This window comes from Protomyctophum parallelum (assembly GCF_964188405.1).
Source record: "Protomyctophum parallelum genome assembly, chromosome: 11".
In the NCBI taxonomy this organism is placed as follows: Eukaryota; Metazoa; Chordata; class Actinopteri; order Myctophiformes; family Myctophidae; genus Protomyctophum; species Protomyctophum parallelum.
In genome coordinates, this window is record NC_139707.1 from 35,609,344 (window position 1) to 35,630,634 (window position 21,291).

At 43.8% G+C, this 21,291-nt stretch overlaps 1 protein-coding gene across 2 annotated transcripts in view; it reads left to right on the top strand.

The window, feature by feature from the left end:
• The window catches only part of slc49a4 (solute carrier family 49 member 4), an 87,213-nt gene that overhangs the window by 21,364 nt on the left and 44,558 nt on the right, over positions 1-21,291 (top strand). For both annotated transcript variants that reach the window (XR_014569918.1, XM_083776087.1), the window contains exon 5: positions 7,642-7,750. Coding sequence is in view for 1 of the 2 variants with exons in the window: in XM_083776087.1 (XP_083632213.1) it covers positions 7,642-7,750 (109 nt within the window). In the remaining variant the exon portion in view is untranslated. The remainder of the gene's footprint in view (positions 1-7,641; positions 7,751-21,291) is intronic.

The following is a 21,291-nucleotide window of genomic DNA, read 5'->3' on the forward strand; positions in this document are numbered from 1 at the left end:
AGTGTGTACGAGCCATTAGTCTAGTTTTAGTCGACTAAATGTCATACGATTTTAGTTGACTAAATCTACAGTTGATTTAGTCGACTAAAATGTATTTTGGTGGGCTTGATGCCGTCATAATGACTGTTCTTTTTCACTTGCTGAAAATAGCCGATCTACAAGCTCACAACGCGTCGCACTGCGACGCGTTGTAGATCAGTTGTAGATCGGCTATGCAACTAATTGTAAAATGACTTATACTGGATCTCTTGTCCACTAGTCCCTTCCTAACATTTTAGTCTAGTTTTTATTTGTTGACGAAATTGTCACCATAGCTTAGTTTCCATTTAGTTTTCGTCAGTGGAAAATGGTAGTCGACGAACATTTTTCGTCTTAGTTTTTAGTCGACGAAATCAACACTGGCTGGGAGGGAGTGAAGACAACTTGGCCTATACAGCACTAGTCAGACAAGCAGCCATAGCAGCAACACCAGCTCTGTGAATGTATAGAGTAGTGGACACTGGACAGCCAACACTGTTCCCTAATGCATCGAGGCATAGCTTCACAGTCACGGCGTCCGCTCCGTGACTCTCGCTAACATGGCAGCTTAGCGCTCGAGACGGATAGATAGAGGGGCCAGTCTGGGATCAACACGACACACAGTTTTACCTTTTGAAACGGACATAACACTGTGCAGGAGCCAGGAGGAGGTGAAACAGTATGCATGCAACTCACACAGTTGGCTAAAAACCACACTTTTGAGAACGCATGACTATCTGTTCCTCTAGTGATACACGCCCAACTCACATTGACCAGATTGAGCACATTATATCTCAGTCTTGCAGTATTCGATGCCTCAGGGGGTTTCTCTGTGAGAAACTGAAGAAGCAATAAGGAAGATTGTTCTAGGGTGTGCATTCATTGTGCAATTTGTGCATGCCATGCATTAGGGCTTTCACTTTTTTTACTAGTTGCCTAGTTTACTAGTTGACTCGTTGAATAGTCGACTAGTTGGCCCTACCATGAATGCACACCAAAGCTTTAATGCCACACTCAACACACATGTTGCTTGTCTTCACTTCTCTATTACGGGAACGGCAACAACAGTGTTCCCAAAACACTAACAGAAATCAAGATTCACGACTTTATTGCCATGTCAGTTGATTGGAATTAGTTTTAAGTTCTCTAAAAACAGACATACAACTAGACACATATTCAGACAGCATAGAAAAAGATACAAAAGTACAAACATCATATGAGAGGGACCAATACATCAGAAGACGTTACAATTCATGTTGAATAAATAGCAATTCATCGCAGTTCGTCGTTCTTACAAAGCAGCTTCATGCTGTAAAGTGCGAGTGGCAATATCTTTACCATTCAAGTGGCCTTCAAGACCACTGCTGATGCTAGCCAACTAGATAATTACTCATCCATCCATGCTGTCTGTCTACCCGTCCATCCATCCATACAGCCTGTCCAACTAGGATCAGGGGTTAACCCATTTAGGCCTGACGTAGAAAAAAAAAAAATGTCTGACAGTTTTCTGAAATCAGTGGTGCTCAATATTTCATGTCAAGGACCCCAAAAATAATTTGTAATTGGCCGCCAAACCCCATCTGAAAATATGTTGTTCCAGGGACTCCCCCCCCTCCCCCCCCCCCCCACACACCAGAAGCAGAGATTTGAGTTAAAAACGTTTGCGCCACATTTTTCAAAAAAGCAGACCGCGCGCGCTACGAGCTTGTAGAACTTCTATTTTTCAACAGCTAAAGTACAACATAATGCTTGAAACGCCAAAAGGGGTTCCCGCCCAAAATGGGTTAATGATCCTGCGCTTGATTGAGCTTTTTCCACCCAGCTGTTCACATCTGCTTCAACCACAGCTGTCTTTAATGAGCAGTCTGGATGTATATCCCCACATGGGGTATATACCTGATCACAGTGAGCGAGTGAGGTGTTGATGGAGCGCAGCAGCAGCGCACCCTCTCTCCCTCCCCCTCCCCCCACTCAATCCGTCTCCCCATTTTATATTTTTTGGAAAGCCCTAATCCTGCCGGATTGATTTTTCCGACGGGACCTGCCAAGGACAAATGGCACTTGATGACGCCGGCAGGATTTGAAACATCGGCTCAAATACTTCACCCCACCTAACGCGCACACACACACACACACACACACACACACACACACACACACACACACACACACACACGGCGGCCAGCACCTGCTTACTTAACCCATTTAGACCCAGAGGACACAACAGGGCATTATTTAAAACTTGAGCTGTTGAATAATAGCACAGAGTGCCGCGCTATGAGCTTATAGATCTGCTATTTTGTAAAATCGTGAAAATATGTCGCAAATCTCTGAATATATATATATACTGTATATTCTGTCAGAGAATGTCTTTAACTCATATCTTTGCTTCTGGCGGAGTCCCTGGAACAACATATTTTGAGATATGACATGAAATAGTTTGAGTACCACTGATATAGAATCATAGTTTTTTTTTCTTTCTTTCATTTTTCAGAAAACTGTCAGAATTTAGACGATATTTTATAGAACATGATCTCAGTTCTAAGTGGGTTAAGCCATTCTGAACGGTAACCCCTTTTGGTGTTTTAAGCATTATGTTATGCTTTAGCTATTGAAAAGTAGCAGATCTATAAACTCATAGCAAAAATCCTGAAAATGTGGCAAAAATCGTCCCTGGAACAACATATTTTCAGATGGGGGTCGGCGGCCAAATTCATATATTTTTGGGCCTCCTTGACATGAAAATGTTTGAAAACCATTGACATAGAAACATGGGTTTTTTTTTCAGAAAACTGTCAGAATTTAGAAGGCATTTGTAGAATCATCCTCGGGTCTAAATGGGTTAAACTGGGTCATCGGAATATAAGCTTGCGGGCCCGGGGGTAAAAAAGGTGCTCGGATATGGATTTTCTGCCGTTGTGGCAAAGTTAATGAAAATGTTGCAGCGAGAAAGGCAAGAGAGGGTGCTCCATCAAGTCGTTGGTCCTCCATTCCTCCTTTTACCAAGGCCACGAGGGCGACACGGCATGGACGAGACCAGCTCCACGCTGGAGAGCGTCTCCATGGAGCTCCGTCTTTGTCTAATACATTTAGACCCGAGGACGATTCTACAAATGTTTCTATGTAAGTGGTTCTCAAACTATTTCATGTCCCAGAGGAGCCCCAGAATTATATGCATTTGGCCACACCGACCCCCATCTGAAAATGTGTTGTTCCAGGGACCCTGCAGAAGCACACATTTGAGTTAAAAACGTTTGCTCTGAAAGAATATATATTCAAAGATTTGCGCCACATTTTCACGATCTTTCAAAAATAGCAGATCTACAAGCTTGTAGCGCGGCACTCGGTGCTATGAGTGCTATGAGCTTGAGCTTTTGAATAAAAATTCAATAGCTAAAGCATAACATAATGCTTAAAACACCAAAAGGGGTTCCCACCCAAAGTGGGCTTAAATGAAGAATGATCCATTGTTTTGTCTGGGTGTGCGGCGTGGGTGTGGTACTTTGATGCTGCTATATCCCTGCAAGCCACCGGATATATTTCTAATTGCAAAAAAGAGATTTCAACCTTATTACTACAAAATATATATTACAGGCATTCTACTTACTTTTTTCAGGGTTAAATTGTAAAAAGAATCAGACCCATCTGAAGTGAGTGGTACTGTACTGTACGAGCCCTCCTCCCTGGCCTCTGTCTGTGTTAGGCTGTGCAACAGTGACACTTGGTGGTGAACAAACGCTATAACGCTATTTTCGTGCTCAGACAGACCCAGGGACACACATAGCTGTCTATAGGAGTGGTTGCACCACTCAAAACATGTCAGAGTCCAGAGATGTTTTAAGTTGTGTGAATTTCTGCCTCTGTGGGGTATATTTATATGCAAATATCACGACCAATGGCATTGTAAGACTAAACAATGAACATCAATGATGATGTTTGTGTGAAAAAAGATATATATATAAATGTAAAAAATATAAATATAAATGTTGCCCAAAAGCATCGCTGGGGCCTGCAGGGATATGCATTTTTATAGCTTTCGGATAAACGTGGAAAACATACAGTAGCTTCATAGCACTTTCATGTATTTCCAGGTATGTTGTATGAACTTAAATGCGTAGAAGTAAAGATTCTTTAGTTTTGGTCGCGTTCCTAATCCTAAAATTAGATCATCTAAAACGGGGGGTGGTGGGGGAACTACTCCTTTAAGCCATTCTCCAGATTTCCCAGAGGGATTTCCACTCAGGATGTCACCTGTGTCACATGCCACACAGCGGAGGAAAAATCTAAACTGAGCCCGTAATAAGCAAAGAGAAAAGGGGGGAGGGGGGGATCAAATCAATTCGCAGTCTACTCCACAAGCCTTGCCAGTTTCTTGAGTTTCTACTACCAGCTGCAGTTGATTGGCATGGACGTGACGGATGATTGTAATTGGGTAGAGGCCTAATTGGATTTCTTTTTCCAGCGTTTGTTTAATGTGCTCCGAGGGAAGGCCGAAGCCGAAACGCGTCACAAGCGTTCTCGATAAATGAGAATTTGTTTCTGAGCCAAGTCTTGCAAAACTTTATTTTTTTGGAGTGCAGCATTTCTCCACTTCGGTGGTATTTGATTTAACCCATTTCGGGCGGTGACCCCTTTTGGTGTTTTAAGCATTCTGTTCTACGTTAGCTATAGGAAAATAGCAGATCTACCAGCTCATAGCGTGGCACAGAGTGCCGCTATTGAGCTCGTAGGTCTGATATTTTTGAAAAATCGTGGAAATGTGGTGCAAATCTTTGAATATATATTCTTTCAAAGCGAACATTTTTAACTCAAATCTTTGCTTCTGGTTCTGGGTGGTCCCTGGAACAACATATTTTCAGATGGGGGTCTGCGGCCAAATACAGATAATTCTGGGAGTCCTTGACATGAAAAAGGTTGAGCACCACTGACATAGAAACATAGGTTTTTCAGCAAACTGTGTCAAAATAGGTTTTTCAGCAAACTGTGTCAAAATGGGTTAAGTGACAATTGGCAGGCATCCTAACAGCAGTGGACAGAGAGGGACGGAGATGTGCTGCGTCCACCCTTTCATCTTTGGCCGCCATTGTTGAGCCTTTTTGTGGCCATGATGTGTGAACAAACAATTGAAAGAAATAATATTCTGAAAAGGTATTTTGTCAGTGCGGATTGTTCCGTGTGAAGAGACCAGGATTTTTGCAGGGGTGGGAAACTTTAACGATGGAGAGGGCCACTAATATGTCCTTCCACACTCACTCCAGAAGGGCCACATTGTATATTACTGTCGTAGCAAAAAATAGCCGATTTACAAGCTCAAAACGCATCGCTCGTGAGCTTGTAGATCAGCTATTTTTGCTATATTTGAATTGAAATCCCGAATAATTCTTTGCAATTTTTTAATTGGAATCCTGAAAAGTAAATGTTTTATTTAATTTCAAATGCATTTAGTTAACTTTATGAACTAAATACAAATACATTGGACTTAAAAAAAGACAATAACATTTTAATACTAGTAATTAGCTGAAATCAATAATATATCAATGTTCGTATATTAACCCTGCGGGCCGCATTAAGTGATGGTGGGAGCCGCATGTGGTCCCCGGGCCGCCAGTTGCCATTACAGTTTGTGTCTGAGCATAGGCATGGCTGAGGCATGGTAACGCCCCGCCTGCCTGTGATTGGCCTACTGACACTGTTCTCCGAGACGCGAGGTTACTCCGTGCTGTGGAATGCACTTCCCATTGCAGTCAGAACTGCAGCATCACTCCCAATCTTCCGCCGTAGTCTGAAAACCCACCTTTTCAGACTTTTCATGGCCCATAGCACTTACCCCACCCCCTTAGATAGCATTTCTGTAGACTTAGATAGCATTTGATACAGACTTATAGCATGTTATGTAGACAGCACTATAATTGCATTGTATGTAGTCATAGCACGTCATACATATGTATAGCATAGTAGTATAGATGTATAGTTTATATGTATAGCTTCATTATATAGATATTCCACTGTTACTTTCTTAGCTTACGCATGTTTCTTGATAAATGTTTTTATGTGATCTATTCCCATGCTTTTTTTGTTCTTGCTTAATGTAAATCGCTCTGGATTAAGAGCGTCTGCTAAATGCCTAAATTGTAAATTGTGGTGAGAGTGAGAAATAGGCTACAAGAGAACGACAGCTTGGCACGTGCGACTTGTAAGTTGTAACTAACTTGTACGTTTTATTTTTGTAGAAGAGGCAAACTAATATTGTTTATGCCGTTTGCTTTGATTGAATAACACGTATGTTGTACTATGATTTGGGTGTGTTCTAAATACAGTGTTAGTGTTGATTATCGTGTATTAATCTAATTATAGTAAACTAATACTATTACACTACAATGGATATTAAAGATGAAGGGAAAATAGATATTTTTATATACAATAATGTTTCAAGTTTACACAAATTACACAGTAATCAACACAAACACACCCAAATCAAATCATATTATGGCGTGCATGTTCAATCAATTATTCCATCAAAGCAAACGGCATAAACAATATTAGTTTTGCCTCTTCTACACAAATAAAATGTACAAGTTGGCGTTCTCTTGTATCACACCATACTATACTGTATCATTTCCCACCACGGAGTAACCTCACATCAGACTATCCAGCATATCCACCTCCTAGGACAGTCGGTAGGCCAATCACAGGCAGGCCGGGGTGTTACCATGCCTATGCTTGGACACAAACGGAATTCACGCTATGATACATAGTACCATTTTGTCCGAGCCCAAACTCTGTTTAGGGTTAACTCGCTACATAGACACTGTCATTTTAATTAATATATTTGTAAATTTTACTTACAAAAGTACTCTCTGGTAGTCAATCTTATTTTTATTTTATTTTTTGCTTTGTTTTTACAATCTCTATGTATTTGTTGTCCCTTCTGAAAATTCACCATCATAATTGTCTCCACCAGGCCGAAGGCATGGGGGGAGAGTATGTTTTGCACTCCGTCCGTCCGTCCGTCCGTGTGTGTGTGTGTCCGTGAGCAGCTAATCTCGGCCACCGTTAACCCGGTCGATGCCAAATTTTGCACACACACTCCCTGGATGCCAACGATGAACCTCTGCCCCAAACTTTCCAGCCTGTTATAGCGCCACCAGGAGGCCGCTTTGTGCAAAACAAGTTTTTGCACAGTACACCTACAGATTTTGTCCAAACATCACGCAAATTGGTACACAGTCTCTCTAGAGCCATCCAACGAAACCGGTCTTTCACATTTCTCAGACTCCATCCTGATTTACTTTTGTTGCCCTTTTATCCAACCACCAGATGAAGGCAAGCTGCAATGTCCTACATTCCTATCCTGGTGGAGACCTGTGCCCAGAAGGGCACTTTTTCTAGTTTGATATGACTTGGATTTAACCCATTCTGGGTGGGAACCCCTTTTGGTGTTTTAACTAAGCATTATGTTATACTTTAGCTATTGAAAAATAGCAGATATACAAGCTCATAGCGTGGCACCGAGTGGCTGAGTGGCTTGTAGGTCTGCTATTTATTTTTAATCGTGAAAATGCGGCACAAATCTTTGAATATATATTATTTCAGAAGGTTAATATGTCTCTTTTATCCTTGCAGTAACCTGCAGTTCCTGAAAATTGCGCTGGCGTATGCCGTCCCCACAGGAGTGATGGCTGGCTGGTCTGGAGTCCTGGATATGATCCTTACGCCCGCCAACGTTAGCCAGGTAACACGCACGGACGCACGTGCACACGCAAGCACGCGCACACACACAGACAGTCTGCTTTGATGATATAGTGTGAGACGCATTAGTAAAACAGGGCAACACAAGGACTCTGTGATACTGACAAAAAGTGATTATTTTGCATAATACATAACGGATGGATTGTGTTGAGGACGGTGCAGCTTGTACATTATAATTTAGCTTCGTAGTTCGTACTAGTACTTTGGGCATTTTGACTGCCAGGGACATCTTTCTTTCTTTATTTCTTTTTATTTGTTTCGAACACCATACAATAAAACATCACAATAAAACAATAACAGTAAAGATACAAAATATCTTAAAAATATATTATGTCAATAGACAATAGGTGTGTTCGAAAAGGAGCAGGTATAGAAGCGAATGCTTATAAATTCCTACCCCTTCATAACCGTTTTTGTATTGACAATAGGATTGTGCTCCAGTCCTGCTTTCACCACTCAGCTTTAAAAACCCAATCAATGGGGGAAAAATACTTTAAACAATTTGATTTGTACACTTCAAGTTCTCACAATTCCCAATATTGATGAATCATTTTCCTTTCCTCTTCTTTTGTCTGTGTCAGACGACAAGTCTGGGTCCTCAAATCTCTAGTGAGCGGTGCCTGTTATCGACCAACCAAAGCGCTGTTCTTTTTAGGCAGGCACCTTTTTTTATACCAAGAAAATATCTGGCCCTCCAAGTACCACCATAATAACTAGTGATCGATATTCATGATTTTAATTAATATCGGTATCGGTGCTAAAAACAAATAATCGAAAAAAAACGGCCGATTATTATATTTCTCATAAATGCGCAAACATGGTGAAACAACCACTTTCATTGAAAATCCGGTAGAGTACGGTTGTAAGGAAATGTATAGCTGCGTGTCTGACTCTCCCACTGCTGTGCTCCACCCCCGGAGGAGTAGACACGGCTTAGCTCCGCTCTACAGACTGACGTCTCCTCTGAGTCCTCTCTCTCTCTCTCTCTCACACACACACACACACACACACACACACACACACACACACACACACACACGGAGTCAGAGAGATGGCCGCAGGGAGGAGAAAGGAATATAGGCTACTAACCTTGTAACCGTAAAAAGCTTTGCTGTTTTCATCTTCAATTAACCAAAATAAAATCCACACGTGAGAGGGACAGAGTCACAGAGAGCAGTGGTAGAACTACGTTAGCCAAGCTAGCTGCTGCCTGCTAACGTTGCAAACAACAGCTGTAACAAGTTGTATTGATTGCCTGTTGTGTCCGTGTGGGCGTGTGTGTGTGTGTGTGTGTGTGTGTGTGTGTGTGTGTGTGTGTGTGTGTGTGTGTGCGCGCGCGTCAGCCAACTGAAGGACAACGTTTTTTTCCCCCATCCTGACCAGCCTAATATGATTATTGCATGTTGGCTATAATTAGTTGCCAATAATTTTATTGTTGGCCAGTGTTTTGACTTTTGAGACATATTGTCTTTTATTGCTATAAAATGAATGGTAAAAACAAATTCTACATGCATTAAAAAAGTGGCCAGTGATCTTGAAAGTGGCAAACAAGGTCACATGGCTTTGGAGAGTTTGGGCAGCAGATCTACAAGCTCTCAACATGTCATGCTGCAATGTGCTGTGGGCTTGTAGATCACCAATTTTGATAAACTAGTAGTGCCTCTACAGCCCATTGGGCACTGACCTACTTGGAACGATGCAAGTTGTAAATGAATGCCCCACCCAGTAATTATGTCTGTCTCCCTTTTATGCCCATATATGGAGTTCTTTGTAAGGCATGCCCAAATAGGGAGTATAGGCAGCCAGCTTGTGGAGTTCTGTCTTCTGTGTCAGGCATGCCCAAATATGGAGTGCTGTGAGGTCAGAACAGGCCAGCTCCATATATGGATGCTGGGCATGGGCCCGGGCAGAGGCCTTTTTGGGGCGGTTCTGGACACACACACACACACACACACACACACACACACACTTACACTTGGTGCATTCATAGATAAATATATAGATAGATACATACATACTACATAGATACATATGCTGCTACAGTACATGCAATTTAAAAAAAGCTGCATTTGATGGAGGGGGGAAGTGTTACTGTAACGATGTTGGTGCTTCTTGCACTTCCTTTTTTATAAGTGATAAATATCAATAATGCATTTCAAGGAATTCTTGTGTTGGAATTTATGTTTTTTTTTACTTAACCCTTTTACTGCTGCCATTTATTGAGAAATTAGGACCTAATTCATGCCAGCATTTTTTTAATTTGAGCTCTTATTTTGAAAAGCCACATTTTGCCTCAACCGGAAGTGAGCTTATCCCTGCCAGCTTTACGTTGCCAAGACAACCTTTGTTTACATGATCGAAAAATGCCGGTACATTTTTGCACTCCACAACGTCGGCTCGTGCCGTCAAAGAAACGCTGGTTTGACCAAAAATGCCATCTGGGACAAGGAATAGGAGATACAGGCGATTGAAAGAAACGGATAGAATGGATTCTTATGGCGACGGTGAATTAATATGAACGATCCAGTGCAGTGCTAACAACAGTGCTAGCTAACCGGCTAACGTGAGTAGCATTATGGCTTGATCAATCATATGCACTAATAAAGGGCAATTGCCGAAGGGCTTCGGCAATGGCAGCAAGCGTTAATATCAAATTAATGCTTCAATTGCCGAAGGGCTTCGGCAATGGCAGGAAGACGGTTAAATAATCGGCTCATAATATCGGCTATCGGCTTTTTGATTTGTCCACTAATCGGTGATCGGAAATATCGGCCAAAAACCATATCGGTCGATCACTAATAATAACTGATTATAACTGAATACAGGAGCGTAGACCTGGCCCCATCCTATTCAGCTATTAACTCTCTGCGTCGTCCTCAGACGAGCCCTCCGTCTGCGTCTCCAGTCATCTCTGTTCTCCATACATCTGGCTCATTTGTGCTTTCTGCACCAGCATCTTTCTTTAGTACGTCCACGTAGGTACTGTAGGTGTGGGACGTCCTCTCGATCGATGCCCGTGTGTTGGTTCCCACAGTACAAGCTTTTTGGCCAGGAGTTATTTGGTGTCGGTGGCAGTGGCCAGCTAGTCTCATCCTCCTTACTGCTATCTTCTCTGTTACACTTGGTAATGCCCCGTACAGACGCATTGTTGGTGATGTGCTGGTCCTGGTTGATGTTCAGTACCACACAGTAACTAGGCATGTAACGATATATCGTTTAATCCCGACAATATGAATCGATTTATTGAAATAAATAAAAAAGGTTAAAAAAAAACAACTAGTGAATTATGGTGTGTGATGTGAAATGTTGAGCTTTATTCATATTCCATCATATTCAAGTGCTTTCGGAGAGAAATGAGTCACTTTCAGTAGTAGAGCACTGTAGAGGGGAGCTGTGTGTGTCTGTGACCCAGGTGATGATGGTCGTTGATGCTCATCAAGGAAGGCAATTATGTTTCTGCACTGTCAAAAGTAATGCTACTTCTTTTGCAATGTAGTTGGGGGGGGGGGGGAGATAAATTATGATTATTTTTCCTGGAAAATATTTTGTTTCAAATACCGTGAACAATCGTATCGTGGTACGAATCATATCGTGAGTTGAGTGAATCGTTACATGCCTACACGTAACATTCTGGTGTAGCACCTGTCCAGGGATTTCTGTTAACACAGCAGGGAAATGTCATTTATTCTTTGTATTGTTTTGTTGTTTCCATTCCTAAGCCAATTTAGCTGCTTTGCTCTCTAAACGAAACAGCTGATAATATTTCTAATGTGATTAATCCGTCCTCAAATCTTCTATTAACGGCTAGGCTAGTGCTGTCATGCTCATTTCAGCACGGCCTATTTCAACCAATTGCTTGGTCAGAAGAACTATCCGTATTAATATAACATATTTCACTTTTGTCTTTTTTTTATTCTTTTTTTGGGGCGACTCCTCTGTGTACCACCAGAGGGGGGGCTCAAGTACCACTAGTGGTACTAGTACCATTGGGATTCTTGGGAACCTCTTGTTTTAAGGGCAGCTGCACAGAGGAGACCATATCTCCTGTTTTAAAATGAGATGTGACATGCGCCGGTAGAGAGATGTTGACAGGGTATTAAGCCATTTTGATCGGGAACCCGTTTTGGTGTTAGCATTACGTTATGCTTTAGCTATTTAAAAATAGCAGATCTACGAGCTTGTAGGTCTGCTATTTTTGAAAAATCGAAGAGCGACTGACGTAGAAGACATTTTTAGAATCTGATCTCAGGTCAGAATGGAAAACTGTCGGGATGTAGAAGACATTTTTAGAATCTGATCTCAGGTCAGAATGGGTTAAGCCCAGTGCTCAACATCCGTCAACAGCATGCTCTGACAGCCAGTGTCAGGGCAGGACGTCTCCCCATGGGCTGAGTCCTCCTCACGTCTATATACCCTGTGGCTGATTAAACCGGTGCCGAGACAGTGGCCTTGTGGTTAGAGCGTCCGCCCTGAAACTGGGAGGTCGGGGGTTCGATCCCCGGGCCGGGTCACACCATACCAAAGACTGTAAAAAAGGGCACTCGGCATCAACAGGTTGGATTGGGGGGGTCAAATCAACTAATGATTCCCCAGCGTGGCGTATGCTGCGTCTCACCCAGCTCCAGTTTTAGTTTTTACCCAGCTCTAGTTTTAGTTTTGACTGTTTTTACATTTAGCCGATCTACAAGCTCGTACAAGCTTGTAGATCTGCTATTTTCAGCATGCAACCAAGTGTAAAAATACTTCTACTGTATCTCTTGTCCACTAGTCCCAACATTTTAGTCTGGTTTTTATTTGTTGACGAAATTGACAGTATATTTAGTCTTAGTTTTAGTCATCATAGCTTAGTTTTTTATTTAGTTTCCGTTTAGTTTTCGTCAATGAAAAAGGGTAGTCGACGAACATTTTTTGTCTTGGTTTTAGTCGACGAAATCAACACTGCATTCAACCACGGAACTATTGCTCGCAGGCACGAAGGCGTGGACTGAGGTGACAAAGAACGCTGAAGCGCTTTGAGATCATCGTGCATGGGATGACTTCACTGTGAATTTCGCATGTTGTATCCAAAGAGACTCCAGAGACTGGGCTGGGTTTAGTTAGCAGTGATGAAGCTCAAGATAGTTTGGGTGTCTTCCATGTCCCGACATGGCAGACTTTTTTTTTTTGTCAAGAGACAAAGGGAGGGATCTTTTCAAGCTTCTCACATGACAGGTGCTGCTTTAAGAAGAGATCACACATGGATTGGGTGGGGGTGGTTCGGAATAGGTAGATACGATAAGAGGCCTTTGTTTTGCTCACCTTGATATCTTTTACCTTTCCGTCAAAGTCTAATTACAAATTTGTTTAAAAAATACTTTATTTTCATACAATCATTTTTGTATAATCATTTTTATACAATCATTTTTATGAGTGTTTTCTTTGCAAAACTAATGCGTGGAATGGATTCAGCATCATGAAAACCCCCTAGTTTGACACGTCACATGCTACATAAAGCATGATGACATTTTGATTTTTTTTTGCCTTCTATAAGTTGTTAATGGTATGGGTCACATATTATGCCAATTATGAAAATTGCTCAACATATGCAAGTTATCATTCGGCAGTTTCTACCTGCTGGGTGTAAATAAAACCATAAAACCTAAAAATAAATAAAAATGAAATGAAACCTATAAATATGCATGGATTGCCAACGACGGGCACAGTAAAAATACTGAGAGAGACAGTTCCATACTTTTTTATTAATTCCCTCTTCCATTTGTTTGTTCATTACGGGGCGGAATTTGCGGAAATATGAGCATGTATTTCCTTTCTCTCCCTCCCTCTCCCTCCCTCTCTCCTAATCTGGCTGATGTTTGTGTGTAGGCACTATAGGCAGTGCCTGTGTGGATGTAGCCCTCTCTGTCTCGTCTAAAACTCCCATGTGACTCTCTCACCATCTCCCTCCCTCCCTCTCTCTCTCTCTGTCTTTCTCTCTCCTCAGCACCAGATCAATACTGAGTGCTGCCTTCCAATCACTTCTCTGCCCTCTCTGTTCTTCTCACTTCGCTCTTTCTCTGCACTCGTTCCACTCAATGTCACTCGCCGGGGTTGTGTCGGCTGCAGCTGTCGTACTCCTCTGTCTGTCTCACGCCTTCCTTTCCATTAGTGAGCTATAGGTGTTGTGGTTGTCGAGGGCCTCTTTAAATCTGCTGCTGTACAATGTTGGTGGTGGTAGCCGCCAAGGGGCTGTTGGGGTTGAAGGCGACAGTGACTGTGGGGTGGGGGCGGCAGTAACTGTGGGGTGGGGGGCGACAGTAACTGTGAGTTGGGGGCGACAGTAACTGTGAGTTGGGAGCGACACCAGCAGCTTTGAAGCCGTCACTTGCAGCCCCATTCCCCTTTCCAGGTGACCACGCCAATAATGAAGCTGTATAGTCCTAATTAAACTGGCACTTGCACATGTATTGTTCATTAGCAAGTTAAGTGGCATTGAAACATTCTATTCTCTTGTGGTTTGTCTGCTAGATTAGCTCAAACACATACCTTGCTTTGGCAAATTCAGATTCAGATAACGGCTTCTTGTAAAAAACAAACAAAAAAAAACGGCTTCTTGTAAAAAAAAAAAACCCGGGAGGGAATGCTTTCATTAGTTTATCTCCGCCAGGCTCAGTGGAGATAAAACTTAGTTTTTGTGTGTAGTGCGTGCGTACAATTTTGCTTGTATGCGTGTGTATGCCTGTTTAATCAAGAAAACTACTTGAGTGTACAGCATAGACTGTAAAAAATATGGACAAAGCGTTCCCCGGGTCTAACATGGACGTAAAATGAAGCCTGTTATCCTTGCACTGTAAGTCGCCATCTTTCTAGATCCGTTTTGGCCCAGCTGGCCATTGGCTGGCTCCGTTTTGGCCCAGCTGGCCATTGGCTGGCCCAGACAACGAGGCGGGACTTCCCCCCTTCTTCTCTGTTGGTTTTTATTTTGACTCGAGTGGGAGGGGAATCCCGATCATAGACTGTAACGGTAGCCACGCCCCTCAGAACATACGCGACTTTATGGTCATTTTTTTTAATTAATCCAATCCAAAAAGAATATTATGACATTAGAAATGAGACTTTAAACTAGTGACTGGAAGCAGAAAGTATTCATGACCATGTTTATTAAGGTAATACAGTCTAGGTGAAGTTGGGCCCAAATACATGGACTTCTATGGGGCTATACAAAATATCTGTCTGACTGCCCCCCTGGTGTACAGTAGTGGTGCGCGGGTTGACGGGACAAGGTTTTCTCAGCGCAATTATCGCGCGGCGGGCGGGGCGGGGCAGGTCACCCCCTCTCCCCCAAGAAAGGAGGGGGAAAAAAGCATTCCGTACCTGCCTCTCCTGTCTCTACTCCTGCTGAAATCATCAGCTTGTCACTGCCAACCCCTAATGTTTGTCTGGGGAGCGACAACCACTCCTCCGATACATAATGGAGAATCTGCTTGTTTCACCTGACTGACTGCGAAGAGTTTCAGCCCGGGAAGGTGTAAATGCGTGATGCAGGGGAACACGACATCACTCCCAGATTTGCCAAACTTGTCCTAGAGCAGTGACTCTCCCCCTGCCAGCTTCCAATCCGCCAAACACGGCCAATTGTGTTCTTTGCCCTGAGGCAGCGTTCGAGTAATCAAACCTTTCTGTCTCCATGGTGGTGGGCTATAGGAATGTTACTCCTGCTATAACCGACCGGGCGAAGAAGAAATTGCCTTCCAACTATAAGGGCCAAAAAAACACACACACACAGAACGGGGCAAAAAAAAGGCTAGCACGAGTCGAGACAGAACCCTGTGCACACCACCGCTTTCTGTTAATCACTTGCCAAATGTGACTCGCCCCTAACACACACCGACAACGTTGTCAGCCCCGAGGCTAGCGGTATGTTTCTCTCTACTGAGATCACTCGGACTCTCTTTTTTCCCCCTCGTGGAGAAATTCTGCCTGCTGATCTGTGTTGTGGTGTCTGTCACGGGCACACAAGGGCAGATCCCACAAATACTGGGTAACGAAACAGAGGCACGCATGCAGTGCTCCTCTGGCTGGTAAACTGAACAGCCAGGGAGGGGGCAACCAATTCCAGCGTGGAACAAGGCAGGCAGGGGGGCAACTATAGATGGAGCTGGGCTTAAAGCCGGCAACGCGAAGCTGGGTTTTTTTCACACCGATGCTGAGTGGAGGGAACGACATTAAGAACCGCTTGGTGTGTGTGTGTGTGTGTGTGTGTGTGTGTGTGTGTGTGTGTGTGTGTGTGTGTGTGTGTGTGTGTGTGTGTGTGTGTGTGTGTGTGTGTGTGTGTGTGTGTGTGTGTGTGTGTGTGTGTGTGTGTGTGTGTGTGTGTGTGTGTGTGTGTGTGTGTGTGTGTGTGTGTGTGTGTGTCAGACGAGGACTGCACTCTACATTCACGGCAGCAGGTCTCGGTTGTTGCAGCCCTCTCTTTGAAAAAGAGAAATCCATCTCATCTGGATCTGAGATGTTTTATACGTACAAAGGGAATGACTAGATCAAAGGTGTGATACTGCAGTAGACCAGTGCTCTGTTCCCTAGGCCCTATAGAGTCTAGGGTCTGAGACGCTGAACCCTGCACACTCTGTTCCCTAGGCCCTATAGAGTCTAGGGTCTGAGGCTCTGAACCCTGCACACTCTGTTCCCTAGGCCCTATAGAGTCTAGGGTCTGATGCTCTGAACCCTGCACACTCTGTTCTCTATAGGCCCTATAGAGTCTAGGGTCTGAGACGCTGAACCCTGCACACTCTGTTCCCTAGGCCCTATAGAGTCTAGGGTCTGAGACGCTGAACCCTGCACACTCTGTTCTCTATAGGCCCTATAAAGTCTAGGGTCTGAGACGCTGAACCCTGCACACTCTGTTCTCTATAGGCCCTATAGAGTCTAGGGTCTGATGCTCTGAACCCTGCACACTCTGTTCCCTAGGCCCTATAAAGTCTAGGGTCTGAGACGCTGAACCCTGCACACTCTGTTCCCTAGGCCCTATAGAGTCTAGGGTCTGAGACGCTGAACCCTGCACACTCTGTTCTCTATAGGCCCTATAAAGTCTAGGGTCTGAGACGCTGAACCCTGCACACTCTGTTCCCTAGGCCCTATAAAGTCTAGGGTCTGAGACGCTGAACCCTGCACACTCTGTTCCCTAGGCCCTATAGAGTCTAGGGTCTGAGACGCTGAACCCTGCACACTCTGTTCCCTAGGCCCTATAGAGTCTAGGGTCTGAGACGCTGAACCCTGCACACTCTGTTCCCTAGGCCCTATAGAGTCTAGGGTCTGAGGCGCTGAACCCTGCACACTCTGTTCTCTATAGGCCCTATAAAGTCTAGGGTCTGAGACGCTGAACCCTGCACACTCTGTTCCCTAGGCCCTATAAAGTCTAGGGTCTGAGACGCTGAACCCTGCACACTCTGTTCCCTAGGCCCTATAGAGTCTAGGGTCTGAGACGCTGAACCCTGCACACTCTGTTCCCTCTAGGCCCTATAGAGTCTAGGGTCTGAGGCTCTGAACCCTGCACACTCTGTTCCCTAGGCCCTATAGAGTCTAGGGTCTGAGGCTCTGAACCCTGCACACTCTGTTCCCTAGGCCCTATAGAGTCTAGGGTCTGAGGCTCTGAACCCTGCACACTCTGTTCTCTAGGCCCTATAGAGTCTAGGGTCTGAGACGCTGAACCCTGCACACTCTGTTCTCTATAGGCCCTATAGAGTCTAGGGTCCCAGGCTAGATACCTGAACCCTGCACGGAAAACGTTGCCAGACTTCCAGGCAGTGGATAACACGCTGGAGGTCCATATTAACCAATTCTGTGCGGGAATTCTGTTTTGGTGTTTCAAGCATTATCTTATACTTTAGCCATTGAAAAATAGCAGATCTACAAGCTCATAGCGCGTCACCGAGTGCCGCGCTACGAGCATGTAGGTCTGCTATTTTTGGGAAATCGTGAAAATGTGGCACAAATCTTTGAATATATTTTCTTTCAGAGCGTTTTTAACTAAAATCTTTGCTTCTGAGGGGTCCCTGGAATAACATATTTTCAGATGGGGGTCGGCGGCCAAATACATATATTTTTGGGTGTCCTTGACATGAAAATGTTTGAGAACGACTGACATTAGAAACATAGGTTTTTCAGAAAACTGTCAGGTTTTAGAAGACATTTGTAGAATCGTCCTCTGCAGGTCTAAATGTGTTAATGAGAACAGCTCTGAAAGTGAGGTTGTCCATATAGTATGTCATTGCTTCATAAATGGAGAATAGCTAATAGCCATTAACAATTGGAGTTGAAGAACTGCATTATAGGGAATTTTTCATTTCTTTAGCAAGTCACCCTTGAACTCTGAGAGCTTTGTGAAAGTGTATCACAGGAAAAGCTTTTGCTACTATAGACGAGAGTACTTTCTTGTTAAAAGACTGTTGAAATGGATTCCACTGAGGACTGACTTGCTGAAATAAAGCAATTGATGATAACTGGCTTAACCCATTTAGGCCTGCTGTCAAACTGGAAAAAATGTCTTCTAGTTTTCTGAAATGCCTCATGTTTCTATATCAGTGGTTCTCAATATTTCATGTCAAGGACCCCAAAAATTATATTTAATTGGCCACCGACCCCCATCAGAAAATATGTTGTTCCAGGAACCTCTCCCCCAGAAGCAAATATCTGAGTTAAAATGTTCACTCTGTGATAATATATATCCAAAGATTTGAGGCACATTTTCACGATTTTTCAAAAATAGCAGATCTGCTATTTTTCAACAGCTAAAGTATAACATAATGCTTTAAAACACCAAAAGGGTTCCCGCCCAATATGGCTTAAAACAGCTTATTATATGACACGGCATAATAGACAATAGAACATAATAAGGAGCAATTAATGTGACAGTGTCTCAAGAGGCTGAAGTCCCGGCTTTTTCTAACCCCAGCCTTGATTACTTAAAATGTGTTGTCTGTCTGTTGTTGATGAATACTGCTGTTAATCGACTAATCCTCTCAACACAAGGAATGCCACAATTCTCATCTCAGATTCAGACAGCCTTGTGTTAATATATTATTTGAAACTGTTTGTATGCGTCCGCACTGCCCTACGCTGCGCGGCAGGCACTTTAACCCCATCCGCGCCAGGATTTCTTTCAAAATAGCAGCCTCGGGAGGTGCCACGCAGATATGGCAGCTTTTACTCTGAAAGCCCTTCCGTTGCGTACAAAAACCGGGAGAAATAATGTTGCTTGCTTAGCTCGCTATGATTACGATAAAGTCGCTCGATAATCCCTCGCGTTCAAATTGGAGAGGCATGTTGAAGTCAGAAATGAAGAGCTTAGTATATCCATCTGGTCAAAACCACGGAGAGCTCCCTGGATTACGCGCGACAAGCCTTTCTTTCTGGGCGGTAAACGGGGAAGCAATGCGCCAACAGCAAGGAGTATGGTGCAGAAGGAGAGGCCAAAAAAGAAAAAGAAAATCTGAATATTCTTCTCTCGTTTGATCAACGAAAATGCGCTAGGACGTGTACACGTCCTCGCAATCCATCGGTTGGCTTAGCTATGACGTTGTCCACACGTCATACTGTCTAGATCGGTTAATGTGTGCGTGTGCGGACTCCGGGGTGCACTTAATTTACGCCATGTTTGCCTCAGGCTAATGCAAACTGGAAGCCAGGCCACCTGCCCAGTGAGATGCTTTAGAGGTTCAGCTACCATGGATCATGATGAGGGATGTTTTTATATTTATTTAACCAGTAAAAAGCACATTGAGACTGAAGTCTCTTTTACAAGTGTGAACTGGCCAGGACAATAGGCAAAATAAGTGACACAACTCTGCCAGTAACAACAAATACACAACAAAAAACAGGACAGACATACAATGCTCATAATTACAGTACCCACTACCAAAGAAGCTTAAAAGGAGAACAGGAACGCGACCAATAAGGACTAATAAATAAAAACTAAGCTACTGAAATTGCTAGTTGACTAAGAAGCAAGCAGACAGTTGCTATACGTCAAAGCAGGAGCAATGTATGGGAAGTGTGCCCATGGCAATCCTTTTGGGCTCGCTTGGCTCAATCATGGCAACATTTTGACAGATTGGATTACGCTGAATCCATTTTCCATTTAACCCATTTAGACCTCGAGGACGCGTCTGCGTCACCTTTATAGCTTTTAACCAACTTTTTAAACTGTAGCTGTTGAAAAATAGCAGATCTACAAGCTCGTACGAGCTTGTAGATCTGCTATTTATATATATTCTTTCGAACGATTTTAACTCAAATCTTTGCTTCTGGGGAGGTCCCTGGAACAACATATTTTCAGATGGGGGTCGGCGGCCGAATACATATCATTTTTGGGGGTCCATGAAATAGTTTGAGCACCACTGACATAGAAACATAGGGTTTTTCAGAAAACCATCAGGATTCAGAAGGCATTTGTATAATCGTCCTCATACTTAGGTCTAAACGGGTTAATAGCCTTGATGGTCTACTTTTCTTCATTATAGATCTTTGCGACGGGGGATAATGAAGTGTATGGTTAAGCAGAAACGCATCAGATCCCCACTTTAGATTCTGCCTATCTTGTTTAGTCAGCCACGTGGGCCGCTTCGTTTGGCGTGACGTGAGTTATCTGCCGTGTGGAGATTGATGGGAGTCAGACATCTTTTGTTTGGAGACGTCCTCCTCTCCTCCTGTCCGCCGCTCGCACAGATTGGGAGCTAGTGTTGTGTTGTGTTGTGAATGGTAAATGGTAGCATTTATATATAGCGCCTTTAAGCAAAAGGCGCTTTACATATAGATGGTGCATTACATTCACCCATTCACACACACACACACACACATTCATACACCGATGGCGGCGGAAACCATGCAAGGCACCAACCAGCACATCGGGAGCAATTAGGGGTTCAGTGTCTTGCTCAAGGACACTTCGACACTAACTCTGGGGGAGCCCACAGGGTTCGAACTGGCGACCTTGCGGTTACCATCCGGCCACTCTACCCCTGAGCCACCACTGTGTGTTGTGTTCCGTTGCGTTGCGTTGTGTTGTGTTGTGTGAGACTGTGAGTGACTGTGCATTTACGAGGCTACTTGCCATGCTGAATCTGCAGTAGACCCCTTGGTCATGACGTCCTCTGCTGCGCCATCTGTCAGGCCAAGGGTGTGTTTGCTATTTGCTTGTGTGTAAATAAGAGAGGACATCAATCTTACCCCGGCCGCGTGCTTGTGCGTGTGTGTGTGAGTGACTTTGTTGTGTGTGTGTGTGCACGCGCACACACAGGCTGTTTTCTTTCTCTCCTACCACAATCCTGCCCACCAATTTGCTAGCCTGGTTGATTGACAGGTCTCAGCAGACTTCAGACACATGGTGCCCGCTCCCTGTCTAGCCTGTCTCTGCAGCCGTGAACAGCATGCTGATGATAAACACCACATAATCCTTCTCTTCTCTTCTCTTCTCTTCTCTTCTCTTCTCTTCTCTTCTCTTCTCTTCTCTTCTCTTCTCTTCTCTTCTCTTCTCTTCTCTTCTCTTCTCTT